The following is a 17,046-nucleotide window of genomic DNA, read 5'->3' as shown; positions in this document are numbered from 1 at the left end:
TGGCACTGGTGAGGCCATATCTGGAGTATTGCATCCAGTTTTGGTCCCCCGACTACAGAAGGGACGTGAACAAATTGGAGAGAGTCCAGCAGAAGGCAACGAAAATGATTAGGGGGCGGGGACACATGTCTTACGAGGAGAGGCTGAGGGAACTGGGGTTATATAGTCTGCAGAAGAGATGAGTGAGGGGGGATTTGATAGCAGCCTTCAATTACCTAAAGGGGGGTTCCAAAGAGTATGGAGCTAGGCTGTTCTCAGTGGTGGCAGATGACAGAACAAGAAGCTATGGTCTCAAGTTGCAGTGGGGGAGGTTTAGGTTGGATATTCGGGAACACTATTTCGCTAGGAGGGTGGTGAAGCACTGGAATGGATTACCTGGTGGAATCTCCATCCTTAGAGGTTTTTAAGGCCCAGCTTGACAAAGCTTTGGCTGGGATGATTTAGTTGGTGTTGGTCCTGCTTTGAGCAGGGGGTTGGACTAGATGACCACCGCTACAGACTAGGGACCGAATGACTCAGCAGCAGTTCTGCAGAAAAGGACCTAGGGGTTACAGTGGACGAGAAGCTGGATATGAGTCAACAGTGTGCCCTTGTTGCCAAGAAGGCCAATGGCATTTTGGGATGTATAAGTAGGGGCATTGCCAGCAGATCGAGAGACGTGATCATTCCCCTCTATTCGACATTGGTGAGGCCTTATCTGGAGTACTGTGTCCAGTTTTGGGCCCCACTCTACAAGAAGGATGTGGAAAAATTGGAAAGAGTCCAGCGGAGGACAAAAAAAATGATTAGGGGACTGGAACACATGACTTATGAGGAGAGGCTGAGGGAACTGGGATTGTTTAGTCTGCGGAAGAGAAGAATGAGGGGGGATTTGATAGCTGCTTTCAACTACCTGAAAGGGGGTTCCAAAGAGGATGGATCTAGACTGTTCTCAGTGGTAGCAGATGACAGAACGAGGAGTAATGGTCTCAAGTTGCAGTGGGGGAGGTTTAGGTTGGATATTAGGAAAAACTATTTCACTAGGAGGGTGGTGAAACACTGGAATGCGTTACCTAGGGAGGTGGTGGAATCTCCTTCCTTACAGGTTTTTATGGTCAGGCTTGACAAAGCCCTGGCTGGGATGATTTAGTTGGGGATTGGTCTTGCTTTGAGCAGGGGGTTGGACTAGATGACCTCCTGAGGTCCCTTCCAACCCTGATATTCTATGATTCTATGATTAAAATTGCGTGTCATCCATTTGCACTAGCGCTCTTACCATAGCTAACATGGAGGAGCTGTGATGATGGAGAATTTTGGGTCCAGTTGTGCTTAGTTGTGACAATCCCTGGAAGATGAAAAGGGCTCTTAGCCTATTATCATCTCACTAAGCTATGAAGTCCTTTGTTGCCTGCCCTGCTTTCCTTTTCTTTGAAGGTTTCACCATTGACTCTCATGCAACACTTTTTTGGAACTAGGGTCTCCAGCCTAAAAACAAAAGGCTTGATCTTATGAATTGCTGTGTTATACCAATAAAATAAAAACCAGCAGGATCTTATTAAAGGGGAAAAGGCAAAATGCCACAATTATTTTGAATACAGAAAGAATCATAGTAAGCAGTTAGTTATAGCTATAACATTCCATTCAATTTCATATTTATTCACACACACACACACACACACACACACACACACACACACACACACACACACACACACAGAGGTTCTGCAAGGTTGTTATCATAGTTACCAGCTTTAGAGTTGCTCATGCCAAGCCACTGGCCAGGTTGCCTGGACATGAGGAGGGAGCAGGGCCTTGTCAGATGATCATCTGATGCTCCTGGAAGTTGGTTTGCAGAATCAGACCCCAAAGTTCTTACTTTCTAGAGTCCTTTTTTATAGGAATTTCTTCCTATGCCAGTCTATGGGAATTGCTTCATCATGCTGTTGCTGAATCAATCAGCAGATGGCACATTCCTGACAGCTCCGTGCTGCCAGATGTTATCTTGTTCTTTGGTTCTCCCATTCTTGAGGCTGTTGGGTGGATTCCAGTCTGCCCTCCAGGGGTCCTCTAGTTATTTCCACTTGACGCCTTCTTCAGCCAATGGACACTGGATTCTTAGGCTGGCACCTCCCTGATCATTCAGTTATTATCCACACCAAGCATCCATCCACACACATCCTCCATCTCTATTTTAATCACAATTATTAACAAAGCAAGATGAATACAACAAAAGGGCGGGGAGTCTCTGTGTGCTGTTTCTGTTTTTACAGAGTATTGCTTTGAGTCTCTCTCTGCGTGAGTAGTTGTTGTTACAAAGAATTGCTTTGAGTACAGACTCTGTCTTAGAATGTACAAACACGATTAGCAGCTTGCAAGTTTCACACACAGAGGGAGAGAAACAGTATCAAAAACCAAGAGACCTCTTAATTAGTAATACCCTGGAATTTAAACTATGGGGAATCAAACTCATTTGTGATTTTAATACAGAACTTCTTTAATATGATCCAACAGCTGGACTCCTCCTGCAAGATGCTGAGTGCTTTCTAATCCCATTGACTTTAATGGGACATGTGGGTACTCAGCCCCATGAGCTATCAAGACCCAAAGTTTGCCCAGTGCTGGACTTGAACTGACTTTCCTCAAGTCAACTGTGAGAGTGGCAGTCTTGAGCTCTGTGGGGGAAAAGAGGAGGACCAAAGAGGGAAATATGTGCTTTGTTTCCAAAAAGCATCATCTGCTGGTAGCTATACATTTACCTGTTGTTTTGACCAGCCCAGGGGAGAGCAACAATAAATGAGGAACAGCCGTTGGGAGTTGAAAGGGGAGAGGCAGGGTTAGTTTTGATGTGACACAGTCATGTTGTCTCTTTCCTCTCTCTGATCACTTTGACACTGTTGTAGCCCCATTGATTGAGATGTTCTATGAGACATGACGCTCTCCCAGCATCCAGTGCATTCTTCATATACTTGAATTGTTTTGTATCTGCCAAATTCAACATTAGTGCCTTATATATTCTAAAAGTGTGGGGGCCCACTTCTAATTCCTGCTTGTAAATGGAATGCACCAACAAATGCAACATTTTTAGTGTTGGCTCGGGGCAACAGCAAAGCTTTATCTTTTGCTGCCTGCTGGCCACTCAGAAGCCACATTAAGGGGAGAAGGTAGCTTTCTGGAATCTAACTCTTAGGAACTGTACTTTGTGGTAGATAAGGAATATTGTTAGGATTGTAGAATTAGTTGGTCCACTTTATAGTGGAATATGGTTTGCTGATTCTAGATTCTTTGACCAGGGTTGTTTGATAGGTGAATAGATTGCTTGGGTGAGGAAATTGGAACCTGTACGGTAAGTAGGGCCCTGTTAATGGGCCAAATCCTGCAATTCTCTTACTCTGTCCTCAGTCAGAACTCTTGGGGAGTTATGCCAGAAGAGTGAGTGAGAAAGGACTGCAGGATCTGGCCTACTGTTTGGATATATTTCTCTCTCAGCCTAATAATATCCCCATGTAATATACTATATGCTAGTCCTTCTGATTTTTCATTGCTTCTTATGCCCATGGACATGAGGCCTATGATGCTAGCTGCTCAGAGTTGTGCCTGACTATTCTCAAGACTCAGATATTCTCAGCCTAATGTGCTTTCTATGTCTATAGAACAACAAACTAGAGAAGATTCCCAAAGGAGCCTTCAATGAACTTGCAGGCCTTCGAGAGCTGTATTTGCAGAACAACTACTTGACTAACGAAGGGATGGACAATGAAACCTTCTGGTGAGACTCTGCTCTTTAAATTTGGCTGTTTTTTCTTTACATGTACAAGAAGGTACAAGATTTCTATTATAAAATGTGCCATTTTATTTACTGGGTCTATATGAGAAGGCCTAGATTCAGGTGCAGTCACCCAAATACAAACATATTGGTCAACGGTTTGAACTGGTATCATACAGTGTCTTTAAACAAAGGACACCAATGATCTTAGCCCCCTGGTAGCTACAGGCCCAGTCATGCAAAGTACCAGGTGCCTATTGGGAGAGGCCTAGAGTCCTGCTGAAGTCAATAAAAGTTTAGGGTTCCTACTCCTGTTGAAACCAACAGGGAGTGAGATCACTCAGCACTTCTCATGATCAGATCCAAGTGCAGTTTTCTGGACATTAAGGCTAGCTCTTCAGCTCTGCCGATTCTCTTTTGCGCTGCTCTCACAGTGCAAAACAGACTTGAAAGCTGCCCTAATTGTGCAGTTAAGGATCACCCTGGCATGGGGCTACCCCAGTATAGGAGGAAAGCTGGAGAATGCTGTGCTTTGATACTTCCCCAAAGCAAAATGGCCCCTAAGGGTTTTTTACAAGCTGGTGCAATTTAAAATTGCCCTTTGGCTTCTCTATAGTGTGCCAAGGGTAAACTGAGGCTCTTGGGAACAGAGTGTCAGGAAACTACCTTTGCCTTCCCAGTTGTGTGGAGTATTTGACTGGCTGTACCTGAGGATCTGACTCACAGTACATGTCCTACCCATAACTTGCTATGTACTCGATAAACCTGTCAGATTATGAAGAAAGGAAAATGCCACAACCCCTTTATTCTTCCCATTACCATTTAGCATCCTCACAATTGCATAGTAATTTATCTGTGGTTTTGCTATTTTTATCTCCATAATAATGTTTTGTGTAGCATTTCTGATAAGGGTTGGATGATCACAGCACAATCCCTCTGGCTAAGCCACAGATCACCTTTTGCAGTGGGGATGGCGTTTGATCTTTTGCACTCAGTGGTCAATGAAAGTTGCACAACTTTTTGGCAATGTAAAATGGGATATGCATTGCCATACAGATTATATCAATTGAGTATACTGTTTGATTTGAGAAACTATCCAGTTCCAGAAATGTCTGCCTTGAAACACAGAGCTGGGAAATAATACCACTTACCTGCATTCAGTTGGCATAAGAGGCTTGACTGAAGATTTGCTTTAGCTACAACTGAATCCTTGGAATCTAGTTTGAATAGTTTACACAAAGCAGATCTGGCCTTGAATCACTTCCATAATACTAGGAGGTCACAAGAAGTTCATAATCTTGGCATAGACCTCTGAGCTTACGTTTCCCACTTTGGTGAGAACAATTCAGCATCATCTCAAAGGCAAAACTTGTTTTTTTAGTGTGAAAAATACCTTTTTATTTGAAATGAGAGACAGGAGTTAGAGTTGATTGTGATGTAGTCATTTTAAACTGACAGCAGAACTTTTAAATTTTAATGGTCTTTCCACTGCATCTCTGCCTGTCTTTCTGGTGGCATGCAATAACTTTGATCATTTGGCTGTAGTATTTTGTATGTGGTGTTAATAGACAGAAATACCAAGCTGAAAGGCAGATCTCAGGTCCCTGGCAGATGCTTATGGAATCTAGCCAGCTCTCCTGCAAGTGTAGCTGGTGCTTGATTGCACTGGATATCCCCTAGTGGCCAGTGAAGGAAGTACATGTTCTGCTGTCCCCACCAGAGATACATCAAGGACAGAAAGGGAAGTAGCAAGGTGGCCATGATGGGGGGAGAAAGTCTTTTAAAAAGGGGGTAAATCCCCCAGGGAAACATATTATTGTTTCACTTGGCAGTATGTAAATGGAGAATTTTTTCTTTCTGCTTTTCCAAGGAAACTATCCAGCCTTGAATATCTGGATTTGTCCAGCAATAATCTTTCACAAATCCCGAGTGGCTTACCTCGAAACATCGTCCTCCTTCACCTGGAGAAGAATGCAATTAAGACGATTGGCAGAGATGTCTTGATCCAAATTAGAAACCTTGAGTACCTTCTACTTCACAACAACAAGTTAAAAGCCCGAGGGATCCACCCGCAAGCCTTCCAGGGGCTGAAGAAGCTGCACACTGTCCACTTGTACAACAATATGCTAGAAAGGATTCCCAGTGGACTACCTCGGCGAGTGAAGACACTTATGATCCTTCATAACCAGATCTTTGAGATTAACAGGAATGACTTTGCTACCACTTACTTACTGGAGGAGCTAAACTTGAGCTACAATAAGATCACAAGTCCTCATATCCATCGGGAGGCCTTCCGCAAGCTGAGACTGCTAAAGTCCTTGGATCTTTCTGGGAACAACCTCCACACACTGCCCTTTGGCTTTCCAAAGAACTTGCAGATTCTGAAACTGAAGGAGAACGACATAAGCACCATTCCAAGAAGAGCACTGGCAGGAATGACAAAGCTGCAGGAGCTATACCTGAGCAACAATAAACTGAAAGTCAATTCCATTTACAGGGGAGCATGGAGGGAACTCAACAGTCTCCAGGTAGAAACACCACCTTCTCTATGGTATTGATAATATGCATGTCTCTTCCCTATTTGCTTGATCCAATTCAGGCTAGATTGATTGGTCCTTATTTTTTAGGCCTGCACATTAAGTGCAGGACCGTGTAAGAAAGGGGCCATTATCTGATTTTAAAAGACTTGTGGCAGAGTTGTCCTCCTAAATAGAAAGACAGCCGCCATTGTACTGTTATCAGAGGAAACATAAGGATTTCTTTGGTCCTGGATTCTGAAGCTGTGTTATATTTTCAACTGGATATTAATGAGTCATGCAGCTAAAACTCCAGATACCGCCATACAAATGCCGCTCCCCACCCCCAAGGGTTTTAAATCAGCTTTATTGTGTAGAGTTCTGAAGGGAGGGACACTGGGAGGCAAGGAGTACATAAACAAAACAAGCTGTTAATGCAGAAAACATCCATAGCAGCTTACAGTCAGACAAGCCAAGCTGTAGGATTTAGCAGCTCAGCTGGGTAAGGCACCTGGATAGTAGTTAGGAGGCCTGGATTCAATCAACTGCCTGTCCTTTGGTTAATTGTCAAGGAAAGTTGAATAGAAACATAAGGCAGGCAGGAACAATCACATTTGTGCTATGCAAAATGATCTTGCAGTTGTGTCAGTAGCTAAAGGATTTGTCTGCATTTCCTTTCAGGCAAGAGCTGATTCCCTGCATTAAAAGGTATTGCCCTTGTTATGGCAACCATCCACTGTACCTACATTAGTGCACTGTAAGGAGGGAGCTTTTGTATCTGAAAGCACCGCAGGGATAAGAGATGCAGAGCATATGTGATGCTGGTTATCAGCATTAGGGCTTCAGACATGCCAAGAATTTTGATTTGTACAGCAGTTCATCTCATGTTAGTTCTGCTCTTGAAGTCTATGGAGAAAATGGTGCATCAGATTTCAGGTGATAAATTGGCATAAATCCATTGAAATTAATGGAACAATGCCAGATTATACTAGCTGAGGCTCTGGCCCATGGTTTTATTATACCTTTTTAATTTTCTGGTCAACTTGGTGCTGTAATGAAGGCAGGTAAACTAAAGTGTGACTCACTGTATGTTTGACAGGTTTCAGAGTCTCTAAGGTGCCACAAGTACTCCTTTTCTTTTCACTGTATGTTTGTATTTCAAAGCTGGAATTTAGTTTAGAAGGATGATGTTACCAATGAAGATTACAGATGGTGGGATTGTTTCACTGTCATACTAAAGACATTTATCGATCCTAACCCATCTGTTTTCAAACCAAACCAAATGCTCTTAAGATCTTGGAAGCTTTGATTATTAAGAAGACATAAGCTTCTGTTATCTAGGGGTCTGATTCACTACTACATAACGCTGATTTTATGCCAGTTACACCACTGAAATTAGTGTCAAGCGAGAGTAATGCAGAGCCCCTTGTGTCCAGCTGTATCCTACTACATTGTAAACGCTGTTCAAGAAAAATGACATTACTATAACAGGTTCTTTTTTCTTCAAGTAGCCTCTAAGGTCACTGTTTAAGGTTGCATTTGGCACATTGCATTTTTTGAGTGGCTTTATTACTTACTCAGTTATTTCTCTTACAGCATACGGTAATTTATACTTCATTAAGGGGTTGGCCCTGCAGTTCTTACATGAGCAGTCCTGTTGTGTTAGGTTTGACATATTATAGCTGAGTAAGGCCCTGATCCTGCAAATACTTATCCACATACTTCACTTTGCACATGCGACTGTTCCCACTGAAGTCAATGAAACTACCTGCATGTACAAAGTTAAGCATTTGCATAAATGTTGGCAAGTTTGGGGCCTGAATCCAGAATGAGTGTACTGAAGTCACTGGAATTCCAGATTTGCAGTAATGTAACTCAGAGCAGTGGCCAGATATTATGGCGATTGGTGCTACACAAATATATCTTAGATAGAGAATTGGAGAAATATTCGGCCCATTTCTTTCTGTAAGACGATACATGTGAGTAAGAGTTGTGGCATCAGGCCCTAGCTGATTTAACACATTGGTCTGAATCAGAAACATTTCTTGCATTTGAAAAGTAACTTTAATCAATGAAGTGTTTGAGAGACTATCATCCGAGGAGTTCTATGCATAATTGAAACCCAGTCTGTTTTTTCATTCATTTACAAATAGGCCTGGACTAACGCATGAGGATAGAGATAGAGAAATGTAGGTGCCCTTAAAGAAAGCGGCATGATCGCTGATGTGATACTGCTAGATTAAATAGCACTGCAGGAGGGCAGGACCCCCTGCTTTGGCTGCCCAGAATCCTCCTGGCCACATTGATCTTGACATAAAACGAGGTTGGAAACAATAAAAATCCCTCCACCTTCAATTGAAACTGAATCTTTTTACAGGGTTGAAAATGCTCAGTTTCTCTCTCTCTCTCACACAAGAACACAAACAAAAGAGAGCCTATTTTCAGGTGACTTCCTACTCAGATATTCAGACCCAGTAATCCGGGATAGGTTTTGCACATGTACCTAACTTCTGGATGGTTACCCATAGTGATGGTTATCAATACCCATCCTTTTGAGATTCACACATCACGATCTGGTTCACCAGTAATGAAATATGTTTGGTGCTGCTAATGTCTACACTCATCTCTTCAGTTAACCCATGGCTGTATGACTCTTCCTTTCAGTTATTAGATATGGGTGGCAATCAGCTGATCTCTATTCCATCGGACTTGCCAGGATCCCTAGAATATCTGTATCTCCAGAACAACAAAATCACCATGGTATCAGAGAATGCCTTTGAATCCACACCCAATATAAAAGGAATTTTCCTCAGGTAAGTGCATTTTCTACTTTGAGTCTGCACACAGGATGTTCTGCTTTTTTTTTCTGTTTTCTGATTGCTTGCTTCGGGGGTGGGGAGTAAGGAAGGGGAGGCATTTAAAATCCTAGCTTCTCCTATGGGCAACTTGCTGGTACAGTAATCCAGGGTGCAGCTAGGTTTATATGCAATGAGAGCTTGTGTGTGCACCTCATACACTCACTCTGCTTTGAGTGCTGCATCCTTTTAAATTTCAGTGTTTATAAGAATGGGTCAGGCAGACAGATTAGAGAAACTGTAGGATGTCAATGTACATGCTTGTCATGTGCCCAGATATAGCCAGAAACTAAAAGTTTGGAAGGTCTAATTTTAACTCAGTCAGCTTTGCCACTGATTTTCATTCCTGAATTTCTATAGTATAGCAAATAAAAGCTTGCTAGTGGTTTGGGGGCATGCATGATTATAGCTTTGCATTGGTAGTTTTGTGGGGAAAGGGTGAGCTCATGATATGATTATGATGCTTATATGATCATGGGTGTCATGCGATTGGCGCTGACGCTTTTAGAGGAAGTGGGATTCAGTGCACCTGGACTGATTACCTGCTGCCTAGTTGAACTTAAGGGGAGATATTTTGCCCTTATAAAGTGGTAGACAGCTGTGGGTGGCTGGCAGATTCCTGCAGACACTGCAGGGATTACAAAGGCTCCTGCAGGGCCTTATGTGAGCAATGGGAAAACATGAGTGGAGAAGGTCTGTGGAGAAGGCCATGTCCAAGTATGGGGTGCTGGGAGAGCAGGAAGACAGAGACTCACAGAGAGAAAGGACTATGTGACCAGTTTATCACTGGGGTAAAAGAAATAAACTTTAAAGAGAAAACAGACCCTCAGAGAGGAAGGGCTGAGCCCAGCTGAAACTTGAATGAAGACTTTGTAGGTTTGAGTTCTATTTTGAATGACTTTGTGCAGCACTTAATGAATTGGACCCCAGAAGGGGAATGTTTTGAATATCTGAACCATGTGGACTTTTAAAGGGGCCCCAAGTGAAGAGGAAATTGAGGCAGGCTTTTGCAGAGGCACCTCTGGCCACCAGGAGGCAACTTGGGAGTGGCTGACTGTTTGACAATTGATCTCTGTAGTGTTGCAGACTGATCGTTCTAGTCCTAATGTTGTATAATAACTGATTTTCAATAACCATTTGAAAGTGCCCTGCAGGTCTTTTGGGAAGGAGCATTTTCAATCCTGTGCCAAAAAACTGAATCTGATTTCTAATATATGGTGGTGTAGCTGTGTTGGTCCCAGATTATTAGAGAGACAAGATGGGTGAGGAACTATCTTTTATTGGATCAACTTCTGTTGGTGAGAGAGAGACAAGTTTTCAAGCTTACACAAAGCTTACTTCAGCCCAGATCTGAGGAAGAGCTCTGTGTAGCTCGAACGTTTGCCTCTCATACCAACTAAGGTTCCTACCTTTCTTATGGCTGGTAACCGGACCCTCAAGGCCCCGCCCTCTGCTCTGCCCTTCCCCCCAAGGCCCCACCCCTGTCGCTCGCTGGATTATCTCCATCCCCCATCTCCCCTTCCAGCTGGGCTCCCTCTGCTCTGGGGCTGGGATGAGAGCTGCTGCAGCCCAACAAGGAGCCCGCCTACAGGTCCCCTTCTCAACCAGACTTTCCGGTCAAAAACCGGGCACCTGACAACCCTATTACCAACAGAAGATGGTCCAGTAAAAGATATTATCTCACCCTCTCTCCAATTTCTAATATCTTCTATGAATCTACAGTGCAGAGGAAATCCATAAACCATACATTTGTTCAGCTCCTGGCTCTAGTCATTATCCTTGCTACAGAGGTTGGGGGGACCCCAAAACCAGCATGCCATGTTTGCTGAAGAGGAGATCTCTTACCACTGGTAACAATCAGCAATATTACAGCAAATCTTTTCAACATGGCACTTTGTGTGAAACATGCAGAGCCACATTCTCAAGTGTGCTATGGCCACTTTACACATCTCAGGTGGCACAAATGGCTCAGATCACACACAAGTGGCAGGGCCATACAACCATATCCCCCACTGCCATTGTCCTGCACTGAACAGAACTTGCCTGCAGAAGGGTGACCTGGAATATAGGGATAGAAACCCAAAGTTTCAAACTAGTTCATAGCCTTATATTCAGAATTTCAAGTTAATTAAGGACAGAGACTAGAACTGGGTCAAACTTTCAAAACAAAAAGTGAAACTCACCAACTTTCAGTGCAAACCCCAAACTTGGGCCAAGTTCACTCACTTCTATAAACTTTTCAATGAGTAAGTTTCATACAAGCCTGGGACAATTTATTGTATTGCCTGAGCTCTATTCAAATTCAAAACTCATGAGCATGAAAAGCCCTATAAACCAAGAAGTCTCAGTTTTCCACAGCGCTGACAGAGACTTAATATTTTTCCATCCTTTAGATACTGATGTCTATCCAGGATGCAATTTAGATTAAATAGCATTGAAGTAGAAACTCCACCAGATGAAGAGTTTGTTTTTTAATTATATACTTGGTAGGTGTAATGGGCCATATCCTCATCTCATCTATACGCAGCATAAATCCAAACTGTGGTGACTAATTTAAATGGAATTACTCAGGATTTACACCAGTGCGGGTGAAATGAGTTTTTGGTCCAGTAAATGTATGTATTTTTATTATTCTAACAGACTGATGTTAGCAATACTGCTCAGACAGGATTTATAAAACCCCTGGTTAGTATGGAATATTTGATTGATCTGATGTTTTATCCCTGCAGTAATGTGTTCAAAAGCCTGGGATGTGCATAGCATAGTGAGCTTTATATAGTCTGATCTTATTTCTTTATATGCAATTAAACTGCTTTGTGTAACCTACAGATTTGAATCATTCCTTCCTGGATAATTTGATTTGCTTACTATGCAATAATTTAAAAGCCTATTGTCTGTGAATCCAGCTGCTCAGACTTCTGCGAATTTAGTGAGACCTTGGATGCAGATTAGAAACTAAATTTATATAAAAATGTGTGTATATAAAACAAATACGCAAAAATGTCTTGCCATAGTATTCAGTAGAAGGCCTTGTCAGCCTAAGATATAATTGTCAACAAGAAGCCATTAGTCATCATACCATTGTAAAACAATAGCATGTGCATCTGGGAATATTTAAGAGAATATAACAGTGACCACATTCAAGAGTGATGGGCCATACAATAGACATGAAGGAGCCTTAAATATACATATTAGTGTGTTTACATTGTTTACAGATTAACAATTGTTGCACTTTGTTGTGTTTCTGCAGGTAGTCTTTGATTCAATATTTAAGGGGAAAAAATCTAAAACTATCAGCAGGTGTCCTTGAGTCTCAAAGACAAGCACTCTATACTTTGAGAGAGACAACTGATCTGGTTGGTGTGGACCAATTTCTGTTGGTGGAAAGTACAAGCTTTCGAGCTTCATAGAGCTCTTCTTTAGATCTGGGGAAGGAAACCAGAGTGTCTGAGCTAAATACAAATTGGGATGAATTGTTAAGCACAAAGGTTTACTCACCCTGTAGGAGATCACTTAAAATGAACTGGGCAATTTAGGTTTTGGCAGTGTTGTGTGTTACAAATTGTTGTAATGAGCCATAAAACCAGTGTTTCCGAGGCCACGGTTTTTAGTGTCCAGCAGTGTTATGAACGTAAGTTGCCAGGCTCCTCTTTTGAAGATGATGTGCAGGTTTCCTTTGGAGGACGAATACTGAGAGGTCAGATAGGGAATGCTCGCTTTGTGAAAAGTGTTGGTCCCCGGGTGACCTGGTATTTTTGTCTGTGTGAGTTTATTTGAGAGTGTAGTGATTGTCTGGTTTCATCCATATAGTTGACGTTGGGGCATTTGATGCACTGGATAATGCACACAACCACATGTTGTGATAGGTGTGTGTAAGACTGATGAATCTTGAAAGGTGTGTTGTGTGGGATTTTGATGATTGTAGCAGAGGAGATATGTCTGCAGGTTTTTTCATCTGTTGTTCTGGCATGGTCTGGTGCCACTTCAATTTGGTGTGTTCTGGTCTGTGGGGAACTTGCCTCTGCACAACATCTTCAAAAGCAAGCCTGGGAACTTAAATTCATAACTCTGCTAGATGTGAAAAACCATGGACACTGGTTTTATGGCTCATTACAACTATCTGTAAAACACCCCACTGCCTTCTAACCTTCAATTGCCCATTTAATTTTATGCAGTCTCCTACAGCAGAATTTCTCAACAACCAATCTGTGGACTGGTGCCTGTCCCTAAGATCTCCCTCACACAGTGTAAGAAGGCAACAAGCCGGTCCCTGGAATCAAAAAGGTTGCGAAAGATTCTCACCTACCTTGTCTCTCTCATATTCTGGGACCAACACAACTACAACATCATGGCAAACACACTATATTTTGAAATTTAGGACATGCAGCTGGTACCATTTCCCTATGGGAGGGAAAGTACTGGGTGCTGGGATAAAGAATACATAGGGGAGACTTTCCAATACTGTGATTTTTCTCGGCTGTGTACAGCTGTAGAAATTAGGGGTAGGGTAATAGATGGAATCTGGAACAATTGTTTCTCTGACAGCCAGATCAGTTGGAATCCCAGTGAGCAGTTACTCTGTGTATCACACACATTTTCAGGGTTTTCCCGCTGTAAAAGTCCTTTGTCAACTGTGGTTGTTAAAAATAATCAGGGTATATAAATAACTGCCTCACCTGGCTGCTCACAGATCATTACCTTCCATCTCTTCCTCTCCCCATCCAGAAGGGCCAAGTCCTCTGGTTTTACTCAGTCCTCAGCCAGAAGTCTCAGTTTTGTCTGAGTAAAAACCACTTATGGACTTAAGGATTTGGCCCCTGCATTTTGCCATCCAGGCTGTTGAACCTGGGACTTTTTAAAAAATGTCCATCTTTAAAAGGCCCTGCTCTCAGAAGTGTCATCCTAGAATCAGGCCAATCAGCATTTGAACTTTGAATAATGCTGCTTTTTTAGGCGAGTACAGTACTTCTTGGAGTGGTATTGTGTGGCAGGCTGAAGTTATGGCAAGTATACCCAGGTTACCTTCTCCTCTCCAAACACTCCTGTGTTTGTAGAAGGTGTACTGTACTTAGCATCTACAGACATTATATATTGTAACATAAAGGCAAAGTTCAAAATTAGAATGTAGCACACTGCAGAGAACAGTTATTTTAAACACAGCGGTCACACTTTTGTTTTGAAGGTATAATAAGATAGCGGTTGGAGCAGTGAAGGAAAGTACATTCCAAAGCCTAAAGCATTTACAGGTGCTGGATATTGAAGGGAACTTTGAATTCAGTGATACTTCAAAAAACAGGGATAATTCAGAAGAGGAGGAGGAGGAGGAAGAAGAGGAAGAATCAAGATAACTATGAACATACTCAAGCACATCATGTGGTAGGTAACCATCCTACTATACCTACTCAAGGGTCCAATCCTGAAACCCTTACATAAGTGACCTTAATTCACAAGAGTAGTGCAATTGAAGTAAATGGAATTACTCATCCTGGGTAAGAGTTTGAGTATTGGACTCAAAGACCCATCCGAAAATATAAAGGGACAGAGATGGCACAGTCAAAGCTGGTTGGAAAATTTCTCTTAAAAAAATCATTGTGAATCTGGTGTTTATGAAAAATATTGGACAGACCCTAGCACCCTCTGATTATCCCATAGCAGGTACAGCACTGGAAGCAGCAGCACTTTCCAGTTTGCCCCCATGATATGTCTCAGTTATGGCCTGGTGGGATGGCCTCTTGGGATGACAAAGTCTCCATGCCCACTTGCAACCCACATTGATACCAGTGTGGCTCTTTGATCCACTCAAATAGCAGGACTGCATTTAGAGGCTTCTGTCTGCTAATGCCTGTGAGCTAATAATCCTGTAGCTCGAGGCTCATGCTTTTAGATCCAGATAATGACCCATCCATAGGGTCACTATTACATATTCACCACCCCTTCCAAGGCTGAAACAAGAGTCCCAGTTGTAGCGGGTGTGGTGTTTGTATAGTTAGCACTGTCCATTGTGGGTTGTACTGAAACCATTACTACTCATTTCACATAGGTTCAATGAAAAGCCTCCAGATCATGACAAGTCCAGGTCACTAACAACCTGGGCTGATTTTGAGCTGGCGACCTAGAGATGAAGAGCTCTGTATCTCATTACCAATCTGATTAGCCAATTAATCCCTCTATTTGAACTTTTTTCTCTCTTCTATTGTACACAATAAGGTGGAGGAACAGCAGTATTTAGAGACCATTGATTATTTAAAAATATAATGGGGTTCAAAAAAGAATTAGATAAGTTCATGTAGGACAGATCCCTTAATAGCTATTAGCCATGATGGTCAGGGATGCATCCTCAAGTTCTAGTTCTCTCTAAACCTCTGACTGCCAGAAGCTGGGACTGGACGACAGGTGATGGATCACTTGATAATTGCCCTGTTCTGTTCATTGCCTCTGAAGCATCTGGCACCTGTCCCTGTCAGAAGATGGGATACTGGGCTAGATGGAGCATTGGTCTGACCCAGTATGGCCATTCTTATGTTTCTATTATTGTTTGCTGTGCAGAGCTCTATTCTTAAAAAAAGACTTTTATAGGTGAGAAGGTGGCAGGGGACAAGGTACATACTAGCTTTTTGCCACTGGAAATCCAAGCTCATATTTGGATTTGGTTAGATATGAAAACAAATGTGGTCTCCGCCCTAGTAAATGTTTTCATCTTAGAGTATGGAACAGTTCAGTACTGGGGATTGTCTACTTGAGATATCGGCATTGGACCAGAGCAGGAGCTACTGGGAAAGTCAAATATTAGACCCTGTTCTATCCATAAAAGTACAAGAGAACTAGTGGTCAAACTAATCTTCTGGGAAAATAGTTTACATTTAATAACTCAGGGTACATTTAACCTTCTAATAAGTACATCTCTGCTTTGGGCCAGGACACATCTGACTTCTGTCAGCATGCATTAAGCTTACTGCGTTTTGAATCACAAGCTCCACAGTTATGTAACTCTGATTTTTGCCTTCCTTATATTATGTTTTGCAGGAAAATGTATGGAAAATGACATATATTCCTGTATCTATATATAGATATACTGAGAGCACTTAGCGAAATGTGCGGTGAATTACACCCAGACTATTTGTTGTGGCACTGGGCCAGGCTTGATGAAGACAACCTGTTATAGTGCTTTAATCAGGGAGAGACCCTGAATGCCATCCTGAAGCTTCCAATTCATCTTATACAAGACTCTGGATCATAAGGAATTGCTCTGGAACTCACAAAAGCTGGCTTTTGTTTCTTCTATTTCTCTTCCCCTACCATTTCCATCTATAATAACAATATGGGACTGTTTTGAACACATGCCTTCAGATGCTGTTTTTGTCACTCCATTTTAAGTGAACCATATATACGTTTTGTCTCTTTTCTCTCACCCCGAACAGGTGGATAGTTGATCAAGAGGGATGGGTAATTACAGTAGCTTCATCTGTGGAGCAGTATATGAGGCATCTTTATCACCAAACAGCAATAAGAACAACTAGATTGGATTAATCCATTCCTCCGTTAATACAATATGTATATTTGGATGAGAAAAGCAAATTAAGGCTGGATCCCATAGTAACTTATCCCTACTATCAAAGCCTGAAGTATACGCCAGTGTTAGAAAGGTTTTTAAAACAAAGCAACAACTATTGTACATATATAAAAAAAGAAATGCATTTCTACATTATAGTCCTTGTCAAAGTTTCTGTCCCGCTGCTTTTTGTCCATGCAGCATTTGTACAAATATCCCAGAATAGTGGCCAGGTGAATGGACCAAATAATATTTAGAAGCTGGACAGCAGCACACATTCTCAACTAGATGCATACTGTATAGCACACATACTTAAGAGCCTGATCCTGTGACCACCAAAGCCAGTGAGAGTCATGAGTACTCAGAACCTCTCATAAGCAGACC

At 42.2% G+C, this 17,046-nt stretch overlaps 1 protein-coding gene across 5 annotated transcripts in view; it reads left to right on the top strand.

The window, feature by feature from the left end:
* Nucleotides 1–16,729, top strand: part of PODN (podocan) — a 43,429-nt gene extending 26,700 nt beyond the window's left edge. For all 5 annotated transcript variants that reach the window (XM_043520316.1, XM_043520319.1, XM_043520317.1 and 2 more), the window contains exons 7-11: nt 3,630–3,745; nt 5,613–6,270; nt 8,923–9,071; nt 14,296–14,489; nt 16,137–16,729. In XM_043520316.1, the coding sequence (XP_043376251.1) occupies nt 3,630–3,745; nt 5,613–6,270; nt 8,923–9,071; nt 14,296–14,461 (1,089 nt within the window). In that variant the 3' untranslated portion in view covers nt 14,462–14,489; nt 16,137–16,729. The remainder of the gene's footprint in view (nt 1–3,629; nt 3,746–5,612; nt 6,271–8,922; nt 9,072–14,295; nt 14,490–16,136) is intronic.
* Nucleotides 16,730–17,046: the final 317 nt, after the last annotated feature.

Source organism: Dermochelys coriacea, chromosome 8 (genome assembly GCF_009764565.3).
Source record: "Dermochelys coriacea isolate rDerCor1 chromosome 8, rDerCor1.pri.v4, whole genome shotgun sequence".
NCBI classification, from domain to species: domain Eukaryota; kingdom Metazoa; phylum Chordata; order Testudines; family Dermochelyidae; genus Dermochelys; species Dermochelys coriacea.
This window is presented reverse-complemented; position numbering and strand designations above follow the sequence as displayed.